The sequence below is a fragment of the Indicator indicator genome, chromosome 9 (genome assembly GCF_027791375.1).
Source record: "Indicator indicator isolate 239-I01 chromosome 9, UM_Iind_1.1, whole genome shotgun sequence".
In the NCBI taxonomy this organism is placed as follows: Eukaryota; Metazoa; Chordata; class Aves; order Piciformes; family Indicatoridae; genus Indicator; species Indicator indicator.
In genome coordinates this window covers 25,102,650-25,121,893 of record NC_072018.1, presented here as the reverse complement: position 1 = coordinate 25,121,893, position 19,244 = coordinate 25,102,650, and the positions used below count along the sequence as shown (strand labels likewise).

At 37.4% G+C, this 19,244-nt stretch overlaps 1 protein-coding gene across 1 annotated transcript; it reads left to right on the top strand.

Moving 5' to 3' along the window:
- The first annotated feature begins 4,058 nt into the window (after window positions 1-4,058).
- Window positions 4,059-18,726, top strand: GEN1 (GEN1 Holliday junction 5' flap endonuclease). The gene is made up of 13 exons (XM_054383731.1): window positions 4,059-4,219; window positions 5,895-6,081; window positions 7,284-7,460; window positions 8,403-8,513; window positions 11,041-11,114; window positions 11,627-11,718; window positions 12,480-12,630; window positions 12,748-12,784; window positions 12,873-12,953; window positions 14,445-14,575; window positions 16,336-16,397; window positions 16,916-17,059; window positions 17,279-18,726. Exons 1-13 carry the CDS (start codon window positions 4,059-4,061, stop codon window positions 18,724-18,726), a joined length of 2,856 nt encoding a protein of 951 aa, XP_054239706.1.
- The last annotated feature ends 518 nt before the right edge of the window (window positions 18,727-19,244 follow it).

Genomic DNA, 19,244 nt, shown 5'->3' with positions numbered 1-19,244 from the left:
CCACTCCGGTGCGACGGAAGAGCAGCGGCGGGCGCAGCGCCTGCGTGCTCCCGCTCCCCGGTCCAAGGGGGCCGTTTCCGTGCGCCCGCCATTTTCGAGAGGGCGGAGCAGCGGCTGAGTGGCCTCGGGGCTCTTTTCCCTCCCCTTCTCTCTATTGTGGGGGCCTTGGGAGTTAGTGGCTAGGCCTATTCGGTCCTCTCTGGGCGTCTCAAGACTCAAACCTCAAACGGGATGTAAGTTTCTATTAATCCCTCCCTGAAGGCTGAATCCTATTCGTCGGGGGCTTCAAGGTACCACGGTCTCGGCTCCATAGGTGTTCGCTCACCGGCAGGAAGGATCGGCGTTACGAGAGAGCAGCCCTCTTTCTGCCCCAAATCTCAGTGGGCAGGGAGAGCCCTCCGAAAGGCTGCTTGTGTTACAGTGGCTGCGCGAAACGTCTGTCTCTTGTCAGTGGTGCGTTGTATTTCTAATTTACATCAAGGCGGGAATTTTAAGTGCTTGTGTTCAAGGTGCGGATGCGTCTTGTTATTACGCTTTCAGGCAATTTCTCGGTTGTCTTTTCATCGTGACGGGGGTGAGGGGAGGAAAGAGGTTTCAGGTGCTCAGGTTCATTGGCAAATGGGTGCTGGGGTATCGCAGTAGTGCAGAGGCAGTGAGGGAGTTGTTAAAACCGTGTTTCGTGCGGTTCCTCCCCCCGCCACCCCTTTTCCGCATTTTATTGTTTTTAAAGGCTTCTGTGTGTTTTGGCTGTAGAAAAACAACAACGATAAAAAACCCCACAATTTGTAAAACTTAAAAGCTATATATAGCATGATGTTTTCAGTCATTTCTGAGTATGTAAAAAAAAAAACCACCATGTTCAGTCTCATGTTTTTGGAAATTAATCACTCTGAGCAGGTTGGAGGCTTGTGATGGATGAAGCTTCTCAATGAAATCTGAGTAGACTGATCACTCTTGTTAAAAGTAGTAGATCTGTTTGTATACAAGATCCAGACCTAAATATTTCACAGAATGTGCTCAGAACAGCAAAGACTGGTAGGTCTTACAGGCTTTCACAACTCAACCTTACATACATGTTGAGTGGCGATAAGGAAAGCTGTTCAAATAACAATACTTTATTATCTCACAATGGGGGAAAAAAAAGGGGTTGTTTGTGGGGGGGGTTGGTAGTTTTCAGAATGTTTATAGTTATATTTTCCTTATTATTTGTAATCATACAGAGTGTTACGTGTATATAGGGCATTTGTCTTTGCCGTTAATAATGAATTACTGTGTGACATTCCGTAACAGTATTTAGAAACCAACTAATGGCTTTTAAACAAAATTGTACTGCTGCAGACTGACAGGAACCAAGTGATAGCATGAAAAAAGACATCTCTTTTTTTGCTAAGTGATCTCATATTAAACCTCACTGAAGCTGAATACCACACTTGTCTTTTGAGATCCCCTGTGCATGAAAGAAGGTGATTATCCTGAACTTCAAGAAATTATGTATTTGTATGCTGTATTTGTATTTTTTAATTCATTTTATGTACTTGAAGTGTAACAACCACAAAAGTAATATACTATACCCTGTATGCATACAACTAAAATCAGGTTGAGTGATTTTAACAAAGAAATAGATTAAAAAAACATAATTTCTTTTGAAAGTACATCTTAACATGAGAACTCAGTCTAAAACCAACCCTAGACTGATTAAACAACCCTGAACTGATTAGCTGCCTTGCTTTGCAAAAGTTATAAAGGATAAAACAACACACCATACAAAGACAAGCTTGCAATGATGTGGATAAATGTGGAAGATTGCTGAATTTAACATACCCATGTTCACTAGAGGCCACACGGTGGCTTAGCTCCTCATATATCTGAAGCTGATCTTGGAGCACAGGTAGCTCACTCATCTAGTCGTGGTTTATTCAAAGGGAGGTGCATTTTATCATGAGTATACAGTAGTTTCAGAATCAGTGAGAAATACAAAACATTCCAGTTTTTATTTGATTTTTGTTTTCTAATATTGAGGGAGAGGGAAGAGTAGATAAATAAGCATGAGACAAACTGCAGGAATGGATTGGTATTGTGAGGAGGGAAAAGCAGACTGTTAGAAACTTTTTATAGAAATGGCAAAGTATGAAAACAAAAATAATGAAAAAAGAGAAGGAAAAAAATTAAATTAGGTAATGGGGTAGCGTGGAGAATAGAACTATATAAGTAAAGTTAAATAAGAGACAAATAAATATACCATGTAACAGGTGTATGTTTCCAATTCACATCTGTTATAGGTAGTGCCAGTCACACAATACCAAAATTAAAATAGTAAAAACACACTGTCTGGTGTATTTCTGCAATCATAGTATTATAAATGTTGAAATGTTTGTTGAACAGGATCTCTGAAGGCCATCAATGCCGATCCCTTGCTTAGAGGGAGACTTCCACCAGTATTGGATTGATAATGATTCTGCAGACTGATAATGATGTTGATATTGAAAATCTCCAAAAATGAAGATTCTGCAACCTCTGTGCAACCAGTGCTACAGTACCCTCTGTCTTTCAGTGATCTGGATGAGGATATTGAATGTACCCTCATTAAGTTAGCAGATGACAGCAAATTGGGCAGGAGTGTTAATCTGCTCAAGGGTAGAAAGGCTCTTGACAGAGGGATCTGGAAAGGCTGGATTGATGAGCTGAAGCCAATGGTATGAAGTTTAACAAGGCAAGTGCCAAATCCTACACTTGAGTCACAACAACCCCATGCAACACCACAGCCTTGGGGAAAAGAGGCTGAAAAGCTGCCTGGTGGAAAAGAACCTGAGGGTGTGGGCCAGTAGCCAGCTGAATATGAGCCAGCAGTGTGCCCAGGTGGCCAAAAAGGCCAGTGTCAGAAATAGTGTGGCCTTCAGGACTAGGGAAGTGATTGTCCCCTTGTACTTGGCACTGATGAGGCTGCACTTCGAATACTGTGTTCAGTTTTGGGCCTCTCACTACAAAAAGGACATTGAGGTGTGTTTTGAGTTTAGGCCCAGCAACAGCCAAGCCCCACACAGCTGCCCCCTCCACCCCTTCCCCCTGGTAGGATAGAAAGGAGAAATTGTGAGCAAAATGCAGTACAAAGAATGAGGGAACAGCAGGAATAATAGTAATGAAATAATATATAAAGGGAATTACATAAAACACAGACCCTACCCAGCCAAAGCTTGATGTGCACCAGCAACCTCCTTATATAGCAGGGATGATGTTATATTCTATCAAATATCCCACTGGCTGGTTCAGCTGGCTGTCCTGGATGTGCCCCCCTCTGAACTTCTTGTACAGAAGATTAACCTTATCTTAGAGAGACCCAGGACAAGATGCTGGAGCATGTCCAAAGGGGAAGGAGAAAGGCAGGCTTAGGGAAGACCATACTGCTTTTGTAGTAAGGTGGGAATCAGTCTATTCCCAAATAAGTGAAATGAAGAAACAGTCTCAATATGTGCCAGGGGAGGATTAGGTTGGATATTACAAAAATTCTTCACTGAAAGGGTTGTGAGGCACTGGAACAGACTACTCGGGAAAGAAGTGAGGTCACTACCCCTGGAGGTATTTAAAAAACTTGTGGTGCTGAGGGACATAGCTTAGGGTGGATGTGGTAGTCTTAGGTTAGTGGTGGGACTTGGTAATCTGGAAGATCTCTTCCAATAAAAACAATCTGGTGATTTTTCTCCTGAGGTCCAACTGGAATTTCCCAAACCAGTATCTGGCTGTTGGCCCTTCTTACGTCATCTTGGAATACTAAGGAAAGTTTTAATTCTGTTATCACTGTAAATATTCCCTAAGTGGTTTTAAGCTATTTCTGTATGAACAAAAGCATTTTGATGTGAATCCTCCCATTTCTGATCAGGAAGTGATTTCCTTGAGAGGTGTGATTTTTCTGTGTTTTTAAATCAGACTTGGATCGTGTGTATGTAACAGGCACATGAGCCTGGGAAATTAATGATTTTTTTAATGTTATATTCTGAAAGCATTTCATTTTGCTTGGTCTTCACAGTTAAAACTTTCATGCTGACGATAAAGAAGCTAGAACAATGGGAGTGAATAATCTGTGGCAAATCCTCGAGCCTGTGAGACAACCTGTCAACTTGAGCAGTCTTAAGGGAAAAACACTTGCTGTTGATTTAAGTCTATGGGTTTGTGAAGCACAGACTGTTAAAAAGATGATGGGAGTAGTTACCAAGCCACATTTGAGGTATGGTATCCATATAAATTACTGCAGCCAGAAGTCTTCTAGATGTCTAAGTTCGGTGTGATATTTACTCCAAATTTAAGACTACCTCTGAAATTTGTATGATCATGTTGTTTTCATTCTGCTGTTAGCTAAATACATATAGGGTTTGAAGTCATACTGGCTGAATTCAGCCTAATGCTCAGGTGCAAATAGCAGCTCTTGAGCCCAGGCTATCTGTCTTGAGGCCTCAGCTGTAGATAAGGATGAGGTGGATGTAAGCAGAATCACATTTGGTTTATTGTGGTGTTGCGCTGTGTCATACAGAGATTATTGGGGAACACTAATGCTTTAATTCCTGTATATATTTTGGAGGCTGTGTGGTAGAAGGTAATATGGGTGTTTGAAATATTTATTACAGCAGTTTGAATACTAGTCAACTCAAAGCATACTGAGAGTCATGCATGCTCCAGCCTGTTCTGGCTTATGAATTAAAATTCTAGTTAGACCCCATGTTGAACTAAATATGTTTAAATTATTCTTCAGGTTTATGAACAGCCTTGAAGAATATGTATATTTTTAATTTAAATTAATCACATACTCAAGGGGTGGGCAAGTATAGGCAGCTGTAATTTTTAAAGAGCTGTTTTCTGCAAATGATGCTGAAAAAAATGAAAATATAAAAATTTTCATAAATGACATGTTACTGCTTAACTCAAGAATACTGAGTTCCTAGATGCTGTTAGTCATTCCTGTGGCTTCTGCTGAATCCGTCTGATACGAAATATCACCATCTTCTGAGAATAATTTATTAAAATGTTATGGATAATTAACTATAAAACTTGAAGCATGACCAAAGTCATCACCCTGATAGGATGTTCTGTGTGCAATAGGATCAAAGTGTCAGCCCAGATCTCTTACACAGTCCTTCCCAAAAAAGACAAAGAGATTTCTACTGAAAACTAGATATTTTCAGGCAGTTGGAAATGAAATTATTTTTTGCTAAGTATTGTAGAGAAACTTACTGCAAGTGATTTATTTTTACATAATTTGTGAACATAGACCTATTTTCAAAAAATCAGCTTGTCCTTTCTTTTTATCGATAGCAAATACACAAAATTAAATCAAAAGTAATGGTCTTTACATTGATCCTCTCAGTCGAGGATGTATCAATGTTTGGTCTACTCCTCTTGAAAGATTGATCCTGGAATTACTGGAAAAAGTCCACCCATCAGTGATGCTGGCTGCATATGAAATAAATTGGCATGGTAATGGTATCAATGTGTCTATCTAGTACCACATTCAGTCACATCAAGATCTGATGTACTTGTATTGATAGATTCAGAATTGAAAATTTATATAAATGAATCAATGTGAATATATATTTGGAAGCAGGCTTTAGATAGTGAATGGTTTTTATTACGCCTGATACATTTTCTTATATCTTTGCACCTAAAAAAAAGGATCTTTCTCATCATTACGTGGTATTTTCTTGGGAATTTTGTAAAGCTTTACAAGTTCATAATGAAACAACTTCAACTGAATATAGGGATATAGATATGAGTTTTGGTAGCATGGGGTGAGGAAATAATAGGAGGAAAGAAAGCTAAGATAGTTCCTACTGTAGGCTGAGGAAAACATCTGAAGAAATCAGGCTTTGCTAATTCTGCAGCTTGTGGAATGCCTTGCTTTATTGCAGAAACCTATTTTTTCGGTTGTCTTTCTTAACATCAATGGGAATTAAACTAGTGTTTGTCATGGAAGGAGAAGCCCCAAAGTTGAAAGCAGGCACCATAAGTAAGAGGAATGAGATGCGCTATGGACCTTCAAAGAAAGTTGGAGCTGCAAGAACAGGGAGATCATTATTTAAAGCCATTTTAAAAGAGGTAAGTACTTGAGGGCTCTATTTCAATGTTTTTTAATGCAATAGGAAGAAATTTTAACTAAATTACATAAATGAACTTGAAATAATTAATAGTCTTCTACATAACAAATCTCAGCAGTATTTTGAGTTTTGAGGGAGCACATGCCTTTGAGATTGGACTTTACAGCATCTGTTAACTAGTGGTGTAGAAGAGGGACAATGTCATTTTGAATATTTTGTTTGTCTCATATGTTCCTCTGCATGTTACTCTGTAGTGAGATAGTCATAATTGAGTGTTTGTTACAGAAATCAAATTTTCTTGTTCTTTTGTACATGTTAGTTATGTATATGTACGTGTTTGTATATGTTTGTATATATTTGTTATATATATGTTGCTTTTCTTCTTTTCCTCCCCTAGGTTGGGGTATAAATGAAAACAGGAATGTGTTGTATACCTATGCAAGCCAAGCTAGCATGTTTTTCAGACCGAACTGGTTTTTGACCTAAGTTTACAGTTTGGTCAACTAGCTGAATAGCTAAGAGGATACACTTGTTGAAAACTTACTTAATTAAGCTAAAAAGATTCTATAGTTGCCTTGGTCAAAACAACTCTGATTGCAAAGACCTCCTATTCAGTAATTTTCTTCATTTGCTGCTGCAGATAGTTAACCATTTTTGTCTATTCAGAATTTTATGAAATAGAATTTATAGAAGCTCATGGCTTCAGTGAGTTCAATGTATTACCAATTCATGTTTTATTCTTAAATTCTAAAATAAATTATTTTCTTCTAAAATTTTTAAGAAGTGCATATGAGTATGTATCAGTATGCCAGCAGGCACACAGTACACTTGTTATTCTCAGAATCTGACATCTATTGAAAGTTGTCTGTGCTAGCTTGTAGTGGTAGTGTTGCTACTCAAATGAGCAGCATTGCTTCACAAAGATGAACATTCCTTCGTTACTCTACTTTCGAAGTGTAAAGAAGGAGTAACAAGTAAGCATGCTCTAATCAATCAAGTTGTGTAGATAATACATTGATCTTGGATATTTCTTCATACTGACACAGTAAATTTTTTCTCCTTAAGTAGTGCTTGTATTTAGTATTCTAATGGCAGTGTCACAATAGCAGGGTTTGTATACGCTTATGCCTGAAAAAAGGCATGCGAATAAGCTGATTCAATTCAGCACTCAATCTCGCTTTCCTTTTGGATTCCTTCTTTTAGTGTCTCGAACTGCTGGAGTGTTTAGGTGTCCCTTGGGTTCAAGCAGCTGGGGAAGCAGAAGCAATGTGTGCCTACCTAAATGCAAAAGGACTTGTTGATGGCTGTATTACCAATGATGGAGATGTCTTCTTATATGGTGCTCAAACAGTTTATAGGAACTTTGCCATGAATGCTAAGGTAATGTACTTCATCCCATTCTCACCTTATCTTTAGACTCTTTACCCAGAATGAAAATAGAAGGAAGGGACTTGAAACAATTACTTAGATACTTGCCCTCTATTAGTTTGGTTTGTTTAGAGTACTACATTTAAGGCAAGAATTTTTCATTTGATTCATTGGGAAATCTGTGCTGGATGTGAGAGTAAAGCTACTGAACTGAAGAACACTTGTGATTTTACTATCTATTTGTGGTATTCTGTGATGTGTAATACACATCTACTAGCAAACTTTTTTTTCCCTCCTGAACTTCAGTGAGGGTAATTGCTTTCTATCATTTACCATAAGGACATCTAGGAGTAGTCAGCTTCCTAGATCTAATAACAGCAGTTGCACACTTGCATCTTCCAGATATGTTTTATTATTAAGATATTTATAATTAATATTAACTTAATGACCTTGAGGTGAAGCGGTCATTTGGTAGGAATGCAGTTTTCCAGAAATGGTGAAAGCAATCTTGATTTCCTGTCGTATTTTAGTGCCTCTACCTTTCAGAGCTTCAGGTGTTCCTTTAGCTCATGTCTAATGTACTAGGTAACGTTTTTTTCGTTTTACTCATGTAGTACATTAAACAGTCACTAGTACTGGATAATGTTAGTTTTGCTGCTTTTTCTACAAATAGTGACTTACCTAATTTTATTTCATTATTCCATGCCTATACTTAAAACATTAAATTCCAGAATTTTAGTTATTCATGTGGTATCTATGAATTACATTATGAATATTAATTGCTGCTGCTTTGTTGTTTTTTTTTTTCCCTGTTGGACCACTGTTATGGGATAGACCCATTTCCTGCAGATGTGGATGAAAAGGGGTGGTCAAACAATCACAACTGAATGTAACATAGGTCAGTTCCTTCTCTGATTTTACAGAAGTAATATGCACGGTAATTTTCTTTTACAGGATCCACATCTTGACTGTTACACAATGTCGTCTATTAAGGAGAAGCTTGGTTGTGACAGAGAGTCTTTGATTGGGCTGGCCATTCTTCTGGGCTGTGATTATATTCCAAAGGTAGGCATTATAATTTTTTATTACTGTAATGGTTTAGTGGAAGGGCTAACCTATCTGTTTCCCGAACACAAAAGTGAGGGTAAGAGTAACACACACCACTCAGGGCTGTGATAAAGAGATCAGAGTTTAATATAACATGAGACATCATAATCACAATACATAATTACCTTAGCTAATTATCTAATCAATAATACAATACATGATTACCTTATCTTAGCCTATATGCAGAAGCAGTGCAGTGAAATACACAGGGGGAAAAAAAGCCAGTGTAAAACAGGAAACCCAAACCAGCAGCTACTCAGCTCCCACTCGTTCTGCTGCCATGCCTCCTGAGAGCTGTGCCCACCCGAGAACCCGGAACCCAGAAGCAGCAACTGGAACAGGAAGACTTCCATGTTGCAATCGGAACTTCAAACCCCATAACATTTTGCTTTCATTTTTTTGAAGCTGGCATGATTGCAGTACGGTATGAGTAACAGCAGCAGGTACGACTCAATCCATGACAATTACCAACTTACACTGTCTTGAAAAACAGAAAAATACACCAGGGGGTGACATGTGCATGCTGACAAAATTGTAATCAGTGCATGATTACTGAGATCTAGTTGAAGAAGATGCTTAATTAGTCACTGTAAATTTTGTTTGTGAAGGCTTAGAGATAATCAAAATGGTTTGTTAACATTAATCTTTTTAAAACTGTTATGTATTATTCCAGACTTTTTCTGTAATGGAGGTGAAGACAAATGTTTAGCTGTCGATTACATTGAGCAAAGATGTGAGAACTCGGATGTTGGTGAGGATGCTTTGTAGCCACTGGTGTATAAGTACATCCTGGGCAGAGCAGCTGTAGAAAATGAGAGAAACAACTTTGTCTAGTTTGGAAGACTTTAGTAGTGATGATTTTGAAATGTAGTTATTAACAACTCCAGTCCCCTTTACTTGTATCATTTGTAAATATATGTTACATGAAGAAATAGAAGTCACTATTTGTAAGTTTGTCTTATGAATGAAGTGAGAGGGATCTCATTCATTATTACTACTGGTTTGTTTTTTTCTGTAAGCTCTTGAATATTTTTTGAAACTTTGAACAGAAGCTGTTGCCATGACTATGTTAAATGGAAAGGAAGTGGGATGAAACTTGATTTCCATACAGTTTCTCATACAGTTGCTCCCATTCAAGCTTTCAGTGGATATCTACTTACCTTTAAGTCCAATTTGATACAACTGTCACTTTAAACAACTGATACTGCTGAAAGAGCAATTAGCTCTCATTATTTTTTTTTCTGAAAGACTTACTTCTGATATACAAATCTTTAAATAGTTGTTTATTACAAAGTAAATGTATAAAGAGAGAGGGAGTAAAAGTAAGTAGTGACTAATCAGTAGTTACTGTAATGGAACTAGCATGTGGCAGAATGCCAGGTTATTGCATAGTCCTGAAGTGACATGATTATGTAATGTTGGATAGGTCTTTTGAGTAACTGCAGCTCAGCAAAATGGATCATGATAGAAACTTCTAAGAAAAGTTGAATTACAAGAATGTGTTTGGAATGGGCATTGGCAGAATAAGTGAGAATACCACTCTATAATTGCACTTACTTTCTTCAATATGTGTCAAAATGATGCTTTCATTGGAGAAACTGAACATTTGACATCCTGAGTGTCTGGATGTAGTTCAGTGAGAACTTCCAATTGGTTTTGGATGTACATTTATCTCATATGTTTGCGTATATTCAGTTCAGCTATTACAACTGAATAAAAATAAGCTATAAATTTATTTATAATAATAATGTAGAAACACACTCAATGTAATCTTTATATTCAGCTGTACTGGTTCTTGCCAAAATGGGATAAGGATTGAAAGAAGAACTGGAACAGGAGGTTGCTCGGAGCCCTGTCCAAACTGACCTTGAACATTCCCAGGAATGGGGCATCTACTACCTCTCTGGACAACTTGTTCCATTGTTTCAACACCTGCATTTTAAAGAACTTATTCCTGATAGAAAAAGTCTACCATCTTTTAGTTTAAAACCATTACCCGCTGTGCTGTCTCTTCTATCTCTTAAATTCCAACCTTTTGACTGTAAAATTCAGATCTGTCTCCATCTTTCCAGGACAATTCTAAAAAGCTTCAGCTCTCTGGCATTAGCTGGCAAGAATGTTACCAGTATTTTATATTGTTATCCTTTTACCCTGTTGCAGGTAGGAAGAAGGAAAACAAAGCAAACAAAACCTCTTTTCCTGTTGTTTTCTACTTCCTTCTTTCTCTACCTTGTTTTATCGGAGCTGCTGTTGAGCTTAAGAACACTTTGTGCAGCTTGTGTGTTTACACAGGTAGCACACCTGTAGTCTTTCACCTTCTCTAGAACTTTAGAACTTGGCCAAAAATTATTTTTTACCAATTTATTCTCAAAATCTGTGATAATTTTTGTAATTTCTCCATATAATGTTATGAAAGTAGTTTTTGTGAAAATCTGAATACATTCTGTTTGTCATTAAATACTGTTTCATATTTCTGTCTGTGCAGGGTGTTCCAGGAGTTGGGAAGGAACAGGCTTTAAAGTTAATTGAGACTTTGCGTGGTCAAAACTTACTGCAAAGGTAAAGTGAAAATTGATGTTGCATGCTGAAGTACTTTGATTTTATTTAAAGACTTTCTAGTGTGTATTTCAGCTCCAATAAAACTTTTGTAATACTTTAACTTGAAGAGAGGGGGGAGATTACCACATTCCTTACTTGGTTTGCTAAATGAATTATGTGTTTTGCCAGGCAAGCTTCTTAACTGTTTTAAACATTAACTGGCTTCTGGCTCTTGAGCTAGCAGATGCGTGTTGGTGTATTGGAAGGGAAGTCACAAGGACTGATGAGAGGCTTTTGCTTATTTTTAATTGGGTTGTGGATCAGAACACAAGATACTAAATGCTTACTTCATTTGTTATCACAATGTGTGTGATAAAAGTAGAAATCCAACAACAATACAATGTCCTGTGAAGAAATCTAATTCATACATTAGAAAATTCTGTTTCTATGATTTATAAAAGAATTACTTTTCAGTGTTTTAAGTATGAAAACTAAAAATATTTCTTAATCCTTTTTTAATATCATCCTTTTAGGTTTGAGCAATGGAAAGAACAATTTCAGTATGATAATAATCCACTTCTGGTTGTTAAAAGAGCAATTCACTGTTCTGAGTGCCATCATCCAGGTCAGTGTGAGAAGGGCTGAAAAACCTAATTTAGTTTTTGTTCTGGGGATGGTTTTTTTGTTTGTTTGGGTTTTGATTATTTATGGATAGCATTAAAAACTGCTTTTCTTGCCATTCAGCTTCTGGGCTATCTTCACATTTTCAATATTGTGTATGTGTATATTTTTGCAGCTAGGGACTGCCTTTCTGCAAATGTAAAGCTAGTTGATACCAGATTGAATGTGCCTTTTTAAGATTTTCAGTAAAAAAAATATGCTGTACTGACAAGCAACTACTTATTTAGTTGTCTGAATTGGTCTTGCATCAAGAGGACTGAATATGTTAGCATTGTTGGGTTTTGCTGCAGTGTTTTCTTAAAAACAAATTAATCTTAAGGAATCTCATTTTGGTAGCATCTTTGATCAGTGAACTTGTTCAAACTCATTGGCTGGAGAAAGAAAAGCTTATTTCAGCTATGTTCCTTACGTGCACATGCTGGGTTGTCAGGACTATTTTTGTAGTTTAGGGGTAATAAAGTTTTCAGCATAAGGTGTGAAACTGTTGGGGGAAAGGTCTTCCAAAAAAAAAATGAAAGGTTGCTTATATTTGTCAGTTTTCACTGTAGATACACAAATACAGCTAATGCACTCAGATCTGCTTACAGCTACTGTTCACATCAGATTCATGTTTTCCTGATCTTTGTATTTGGACTGTTAGCTTTGTGTGTCTGGAGATTTCAGAAACCTCTTTTCACCTCACACTTTGTGTGTCTGCTTCTATAGGATCTTACAAGGAACATGAGCACAGTGGATGTCAGTTCTGCAAAAGCTCTAGATACTGCAAACCCAATGACTCCAAACACTGCTGCCCTTGTGAATGGCATCAGTTAGAACGAGTGAAACAAGCCAATGCAGTGGAGGACAATATCAGAAAGTAGGAATGTCTTGAAAATTAAACTGCTTTGCCTTGTGTTCATGTGCAGGGTGAGCATTTGAATTCTGTATTTTTCCCATTTGTGTTCAGTTCCTAACATCTTACTTTTACCTGCAGAAAAGCTAACAGTTGTGAGGGGTTTCCATTTTCTCAGGTATTTAAACTTTTTTTTTTTTAATCAATTAATTGAAAATTCAGTTTTCTGCCCTCTCTTAAACTGCCTATTTTTTGTTTTATCCAAGGTTATCCAAGAATTTCTTGTAAACAAGAATAAATTGATCAACATAAAGGAATATCAAAGGCCAAATTTATTGTCTTTTCAGGTATATAACAAAATACTGATTTTTTTTTTTTTTGCTGTGATAGCTTTGATTTTTGTTGGTTATTTTACTGGAAATAAGAATTAAGGAATCTTGCTATAACTTCTACCTCATTTTTTTTGAAAGGCTAAAATTGAATACTTTGAAAAATTTTAGTTGATGTAAATAGTTTTGTAGAAAAGCGGAAGAAAGAGAAATCAGAAAAAAGTTCACCTGGTTTGTTTTTCCACTAGAGTGCATTGCTGAGTGCTACATTAACTTATAAAGTACTGTATCATTATATGGCTGTGGTGGGTTGGAAATTCCACCTCCAACATTAACTTTACCAGACTAGCTCATGATAGTGATTTATTTCCATTTTTCTACTTTTCTGCTCAAATTCTCTAATAAATTTTAAAGGCATAGCCTCAAACTACCACAATGGCATAATATATGCTTCAGAGGTGTTATCTTTTTGTTTTCATCCACCTTTCATAAAGGCATTAACATACAAAGCTGTTGCTTTTATTTGTACTTGCTTCATCATTGCGCTGGCACAGTCTTCTGGCAGGTCATGATTGTGGACTTTTTAATGTTCCCTTTCTTTTCAAAGATACTTCTTTGAGCGAGCCGGCTTCTGTATATAGCAAGCAGAAGTGGCTTTTGTTCTGTATCATGTAATTCTTTCAGTTGGAAAAGACCTCTAAGATCATCAGCCTTAAGACCACCATGTCCCAAAGTACCATGGCCAGTACCACGGCCAGATGTTTCTTCAACAACTCCAGGGATTGTGACTCCCTCACCTGCCTGGGCAATGTTGTGTGTTTTTCCAAAAACAGATAGCAGGCTTGTGTTTAGCACAATACTGCCAGCTTTCAACTTCAGTTTCAATTCGAAGTACACAGAGCTCAAAAGTAGTCTAGCTTACTCTCTTTCCATGGAAGAAAGGATAAATAACCTGTGAAGCTTCATTTTGGTTTGTGGTTGGGGTTTTTTGAGGGGATGAGTGTGATGTTAATATTGGCATATCAGCATTGTTTTCTAAGAATAATTTTTATTTGTTTAAAGGAGATCTTTTACAATGTTTCACTTTCCAAGATGGATGAGACTGTGAGAATTACATATAGCGTATTAGAACTCCCTTAAGCAGTGTACCTTTAATGAAGGTCTGGGTTCATCCTTCTCTCACATGCAAAATCTGTAATTTTCACAGCTCCTTGAATAGCTGATTTGAATCTGATAAGGTATTTGGCCACTGTCTTGCCTGTGCTGATGCCACTACACAACTGTTTCTTTGGCTTGTTATTGACAGCTGATGAATCTGCCCTGTTCTGAACTGTTCCTTCCCACTGCAGTGAGATGCTGTTGGGCATTACACTAATGTGTATAAAAGCATTCTAGATATTGCAAGTATTTCATGGTGTGTCCCTACTACACAGCTGTCTACGCATGACATCTAACAGAATAAGAAAGTTTTCAAGTTTGGGGTGTTGGTTTGTTTTTTTATACTAACAGATATTTGCAGCTGAGAAGATGGAATGGGCCAAACATTACGCTTGTAAGAAATTGTTAGCACTATTGACACGATATGATATGATCCAAAGAAAATCTGGATACACTGATTCAAAACAACTACAAGCGATACGGTAATGTACTTTGATTTCTTGGTCTTAATATGTTTACTTAGGCTGCTGTGTGAAAACCATGGATTTTTTTCCTTTTTAAGGAAATACAATGGTTTTCTTCAATCCCCGCTTCAAGCTTTAGGCTCATTTCGACTAGAGATAAAGATTTAGATCAGTACACCAATACTTACACTACTGGTGCACAAAGAAATGCATATAGCAATTTCCTTTATGTGAAAATGCCTGCATTTCCTTATGCTTGCTTTCTGTTTTGTATCTTTGGATCTGTAGGTGAGATTTAGCATTACAGGTTTGATCCTCCTCACAGGTTCTTAGTAAAAGTTTAATTGACTTCTGTGATTCAAAGTAGAGTCTAGGCTTGGAAATGAGCATCTGCATGCAGATTCAGTCGTGGTCTGGTTCTTTATTAAAGAGACAGTCATTAGACTATGTGTCTGATAAATCATTGGCTTATGGTTTTGTTCTGCTACCCCTTCTTCTCAAAAGAACATTTTCATTCACGACTGCTACATTTAGGAATATAGGGATAGCCAAGTATCCTGTTATAAAAGTTTGATGTGCAGGGATTAAAAAAAAAATGAAACAAAAAAAAAACTGAAAGATAAATATGCAACTGCTTTCCCCCAGAATTTTTCCTTGCCATCCAGATTTCTGCTACTCAGGGGTTTTCTATGCTAGGATTGGTGACTATGTATTCTATCAGCCCTCAATGTATGTTTTTTAATGATCTAATCTTTTACTTAAGTTACATAACCTTTTAGAATGTGCAGTGTCCGTTAACAAATCTCTGCTTAACTTCACTGTGTGAAGAAAATTGTTACTTAGGTAGTATAAAAGAGATTCATTTCCCAAATAAAACTCAAACTCCCTTCTCCTCTCTGAATTCTTACCTTGCAAGATGGTTATTAGGGTTTTTTCATGTTCCTTCCTGTTCACTGTTTCATAGAGATTAGTTTTGGGGGAACAGAGGAACAGTTAGTAGCAATGTGATCACTATCTCTTCTGGGCTGATGCAATTAGTCTGTGAAATTAATACTTCCAAAGAAGCTGTTGTTTTCAGTGTTATGATTCAAAAGAGAGGAGAGACCATTTGGGGTCTGCTTTTTAAACAGATTGGTTAGATAAATTACCAGCATTTATTTTGAATGAATAACTGACATCATCTGTTTATAAGACTTTCTAGTGTTTCAGGTGTTTCCAAGCCAGATCATGTGTGTTCTAGAAGTTTTCTTTTGTAAACAAGTGCTTAAAATGCAGTAATGATTTGGCAGGATCCTTTTCACACTTAGCAGCCTATTAAATCGGGGTGTAGATAATGTTTGTAGAAAAATCCCGTTGACTGTTCCTGCTCAGCTCATGTTTTATCTTCCTTCATGCTCGTACAAAAGATAAAAATGACCTTGTCTGGCCGCTCAGAAAGTCACTGTGTATGGCAACAGCCTTCTCTGTGACTGATGTTTACAGAAGACTGTCATGGTTGTCTGTTATGGAGTAGGTTTTTGACTTCCTGTTGTGCTCATCTGAGCTGTATAAGTGAAAACCAAATGTTTCAGTACTCAAATCTAGATCCAAAATTGTACTGGATAACTTATACAGGGAAGTAGTGTATTTCTAGGAAGGGGTATTCGTTTCACTATTAAAAGAATACTTTTTCCTCTGAATCATTACAAATTAGAGTACTGAAATATTTTTAGGTACCTGAGATTCTTAATTTCCTTTTTAAACAATATCATTTAATGGGCTTCTTTTTGTTCTTGCAGGATAGTCAAGACACGTGTTAAAAATGGAATTCCTTGTTTTGAAGTCGAGTGGCAAAAACCAGGTTGGTCTGGTTCCTATCTACATTATGGAACAAAACAGTTCATAGAAAAAGAGAAAAGCATGCTTTAAAGTGGGGAAGAGTTTGGCATCATTACGAGGCAATGAGATGTGCATGATACTAGGAAGAGTTCTATGAAAACAATAGAAAATATGCATTGAATTTCATATACTTTGAAAGTAAAAGTAAAAAAAAATCTACCTAGAAAACAAGGGACTCTTGTCTTCAGGTACTTCTTCTGGTGTGTTTGATTAAGACCTGGACTCTGTTTCATATCTTATTTCACTATAAACCTAAAGCTGGGACTGTTAGCTAGAAGTTTTTCTATGCTTACAGGCTTCTACCTTTAGTATACCTGGAAACTGACAGAAAGAACGCGACCTCCCTTGTAGCTAAATCTCAAAGATTGTACTGCTAACTTTTTTTACGTACCTTCTTTGTACTCACATCTTTCATTTTCTTGTTCTCTACTTTCATATGTGTGTATATACATGTCTAATGTACAGTCATTAATTTTTTAGAACATTATGTTGATGCAGAAGATCAGCCTGCAGAGTTGTTTGTAGTCACAGTAGAAGAGGAGTCTTTGTTTCAGGCAGCTTATCCTGATGTTGTTGCCCTTTATCAAGTGGAAAAGTCAGAAGTTCTGAAGAAGAAACAGAAAAGTAAGTCCAAAAGCTTGTTTCTTACAAACATATGGGTCTTGCAGGAATACAAGAAGCAAAAGCAACATTTATCTCATTGAGCAGTATCACGTTTTGTCAAGATCAGTGCATGATGTTTTTCAGGGATTGTTCTTTTCTCTTACTATTATATTCTTTAGCACTAGGAAATCTGAACTGTGCTTAATATGCCATTTTGATATGCCTTTTTGTATTTTTCAGACAGGAAAGACAGACCAAAAGAAAAGGAAGCATCAAATGTTTATGATGAAGTTAGCGACCTTCTGTCTCAAATGAATTTAAAATCTAGATGTGGAATTCTTCCTGTGCCAGACTCCTTGTCAGATATAAAACCTCCCCCTAAAGATCAGGTATGCCAGAGAAGTACTGAGTCAAAAGGTCTAGTGTTAGCTGAAGGTTGCTGTGTAACAACTGCTCAAATGCCAGCATCAGCAGCTGCTCTTCCTGTGAGCGCATCACCTTACTCGCTCATACACGGCATGCTGACTGACTCATCTGTATTGCCATCACAACTGACTAAAAATTCAAAGGTGTCGTCGTCTTCCTCTGTAACAGCTGGTCTTCAGCTTAGCAGTATTGACTGGAAAGGAACATTGATCAGTGCTTTACCAGCCCATGGGGGTGGTATCCATGATCCAGCGGCTGACTTAGCTGCATGTTTAAAACACAGGGATCCACTAGTCCATGAAATAGTAACAAGTAGCTCAGAATATTCTGATGCTGTGCAGTCTGATCAGCATCACTCTGATAGTACAGATGACTGGGTTTCAGATGATGCCATGGAACAACTTCAGAAGAGGTCTTTAAGTGAGCGAATATTTAAGAAGACTTCTGTTCCATCAAAGCCCTTGTTGTCTGAAGATGTAGTGCAAGTGGAGACTTTGGAATGTTTTAAACAAACAAAAGAAACATTGAGCTGTGATAAAGATGCCTCTTCCTCATGTCAGTTCAATAAACAAGTGCAGGGAAGTAAGAATGTGCTATCAGAAAACTGTGCAAGAGAATCCAGTGTAATTGTGTATCAAGATCAGCACAGAAAGGCTGACAACTTGGCCAAGATGATGCAAAAAGACCATGATATAAGTAGTTCAACATCTCTGGCCTTCAGTGGGCAACCAGAGACACTCCATCTTGGGAGTGGAAGGCTTCCAGTGTCTAAAAAGCCAGAAGCTGTTGGAAGTGGCTGTCATATTGAAAAAGCTTGTAGTCAGACTACTTGGAAAACTTCTAAAAAGAGCGTGTGTCAGAACAGATGTTCTTCTAGTGAAGACAGTGATGACGTGAATAAAAATCTAATCTGTGAGCAGCAGAAAGGGCAACTGAACCCTGGTCAGTTTAAAAAATGTTATAAGAAGAAAAGGAGTGGTGGTGTTCCTAGCCAAAGAACGAACAGTGACTCAGCCCTTGTAATTAAAGGGAAACAGAAAAAGACTGATTTAAAAAAATCTGGTAATAGCTTCTCATTGGAAGTATCTCCAAAACCGTCCACTGCAGGGGAAGTTAATTGTCCCCAAAGTCCAGAGCAACCATTTGAAAGGTTGAGTTCTGGTCCTACGCAACAAGCTGAAAGTGCTCTTCTGACTTGTGTATGGGCAGACAGTCCCCTTCCCCTGTCTGAAAGACTAAAAGGAAGAATAAAAATCAATTAGGTTCTCTATAAAATAGGTTATGATACCAATTAACTCTGAACCTTCAGCTTTTACCAAAGGTTTTTTTTTCTCAAAGTTTCTGCATTATACTCTTACCAGTTTTAAGTGAATATGGTCTTAAATGAGTAAGAAGTGCTGTGGAATGCTGCATAGTGGTGCTAAAATTTGAAACTAAAATGTCAGCAAAAATACTAAATAGCTGATTATAGGCAAGGGCCGGTTATTCTGGAGTGGTTCATAAGCATCAAGGTGCAGTGTACAAAGCAGCAGGAGGGTTTATTCATGAAATAAGAAGGTTGGGGTTTTTTTCCCAGACAATTGTAAGGTTTTTGTGTACTGCTGTTTCTGTGTACTCCTGCTTCTGCTTGTAAAAGCAGACTAACTAAAACGGTGCCTGCACAGCTTTTGCAGATTCTTAATCAAGCAAAGCGATACCATTCTTTCCAACTGATATTTTCCATTTTGCTCCACCAACTTAGTTCTGCTAGTTTTAAAATGACCCTTCAAATCCTGGTGTG

Excerpts from the sequence above, each read along its gene's own strand:
- GEN1 (XM_054383731.1), top strand. The coding sequence starts at position 4,059 with ATGGGAGTGAATAATCTGTGGCAAATCCTCGAGCCTGTGAGACAACCT. Across the intron at positions 11,115-11,626 it reads GGTCAAAACTTACTGCAAAG|GTTTGAGCAATGGAAAGAAC; the intron begins GTAAAGTGAAAA and ends TCATCCTTTTAG. Across the intron at positions 11,719-12,479 it reads TTCTGAGTGCCATCATCCAG|GATCTTACAAGGAACATGAG; the intron begins GTCAGTGTGAGA and ends CTGCTTCTATAG.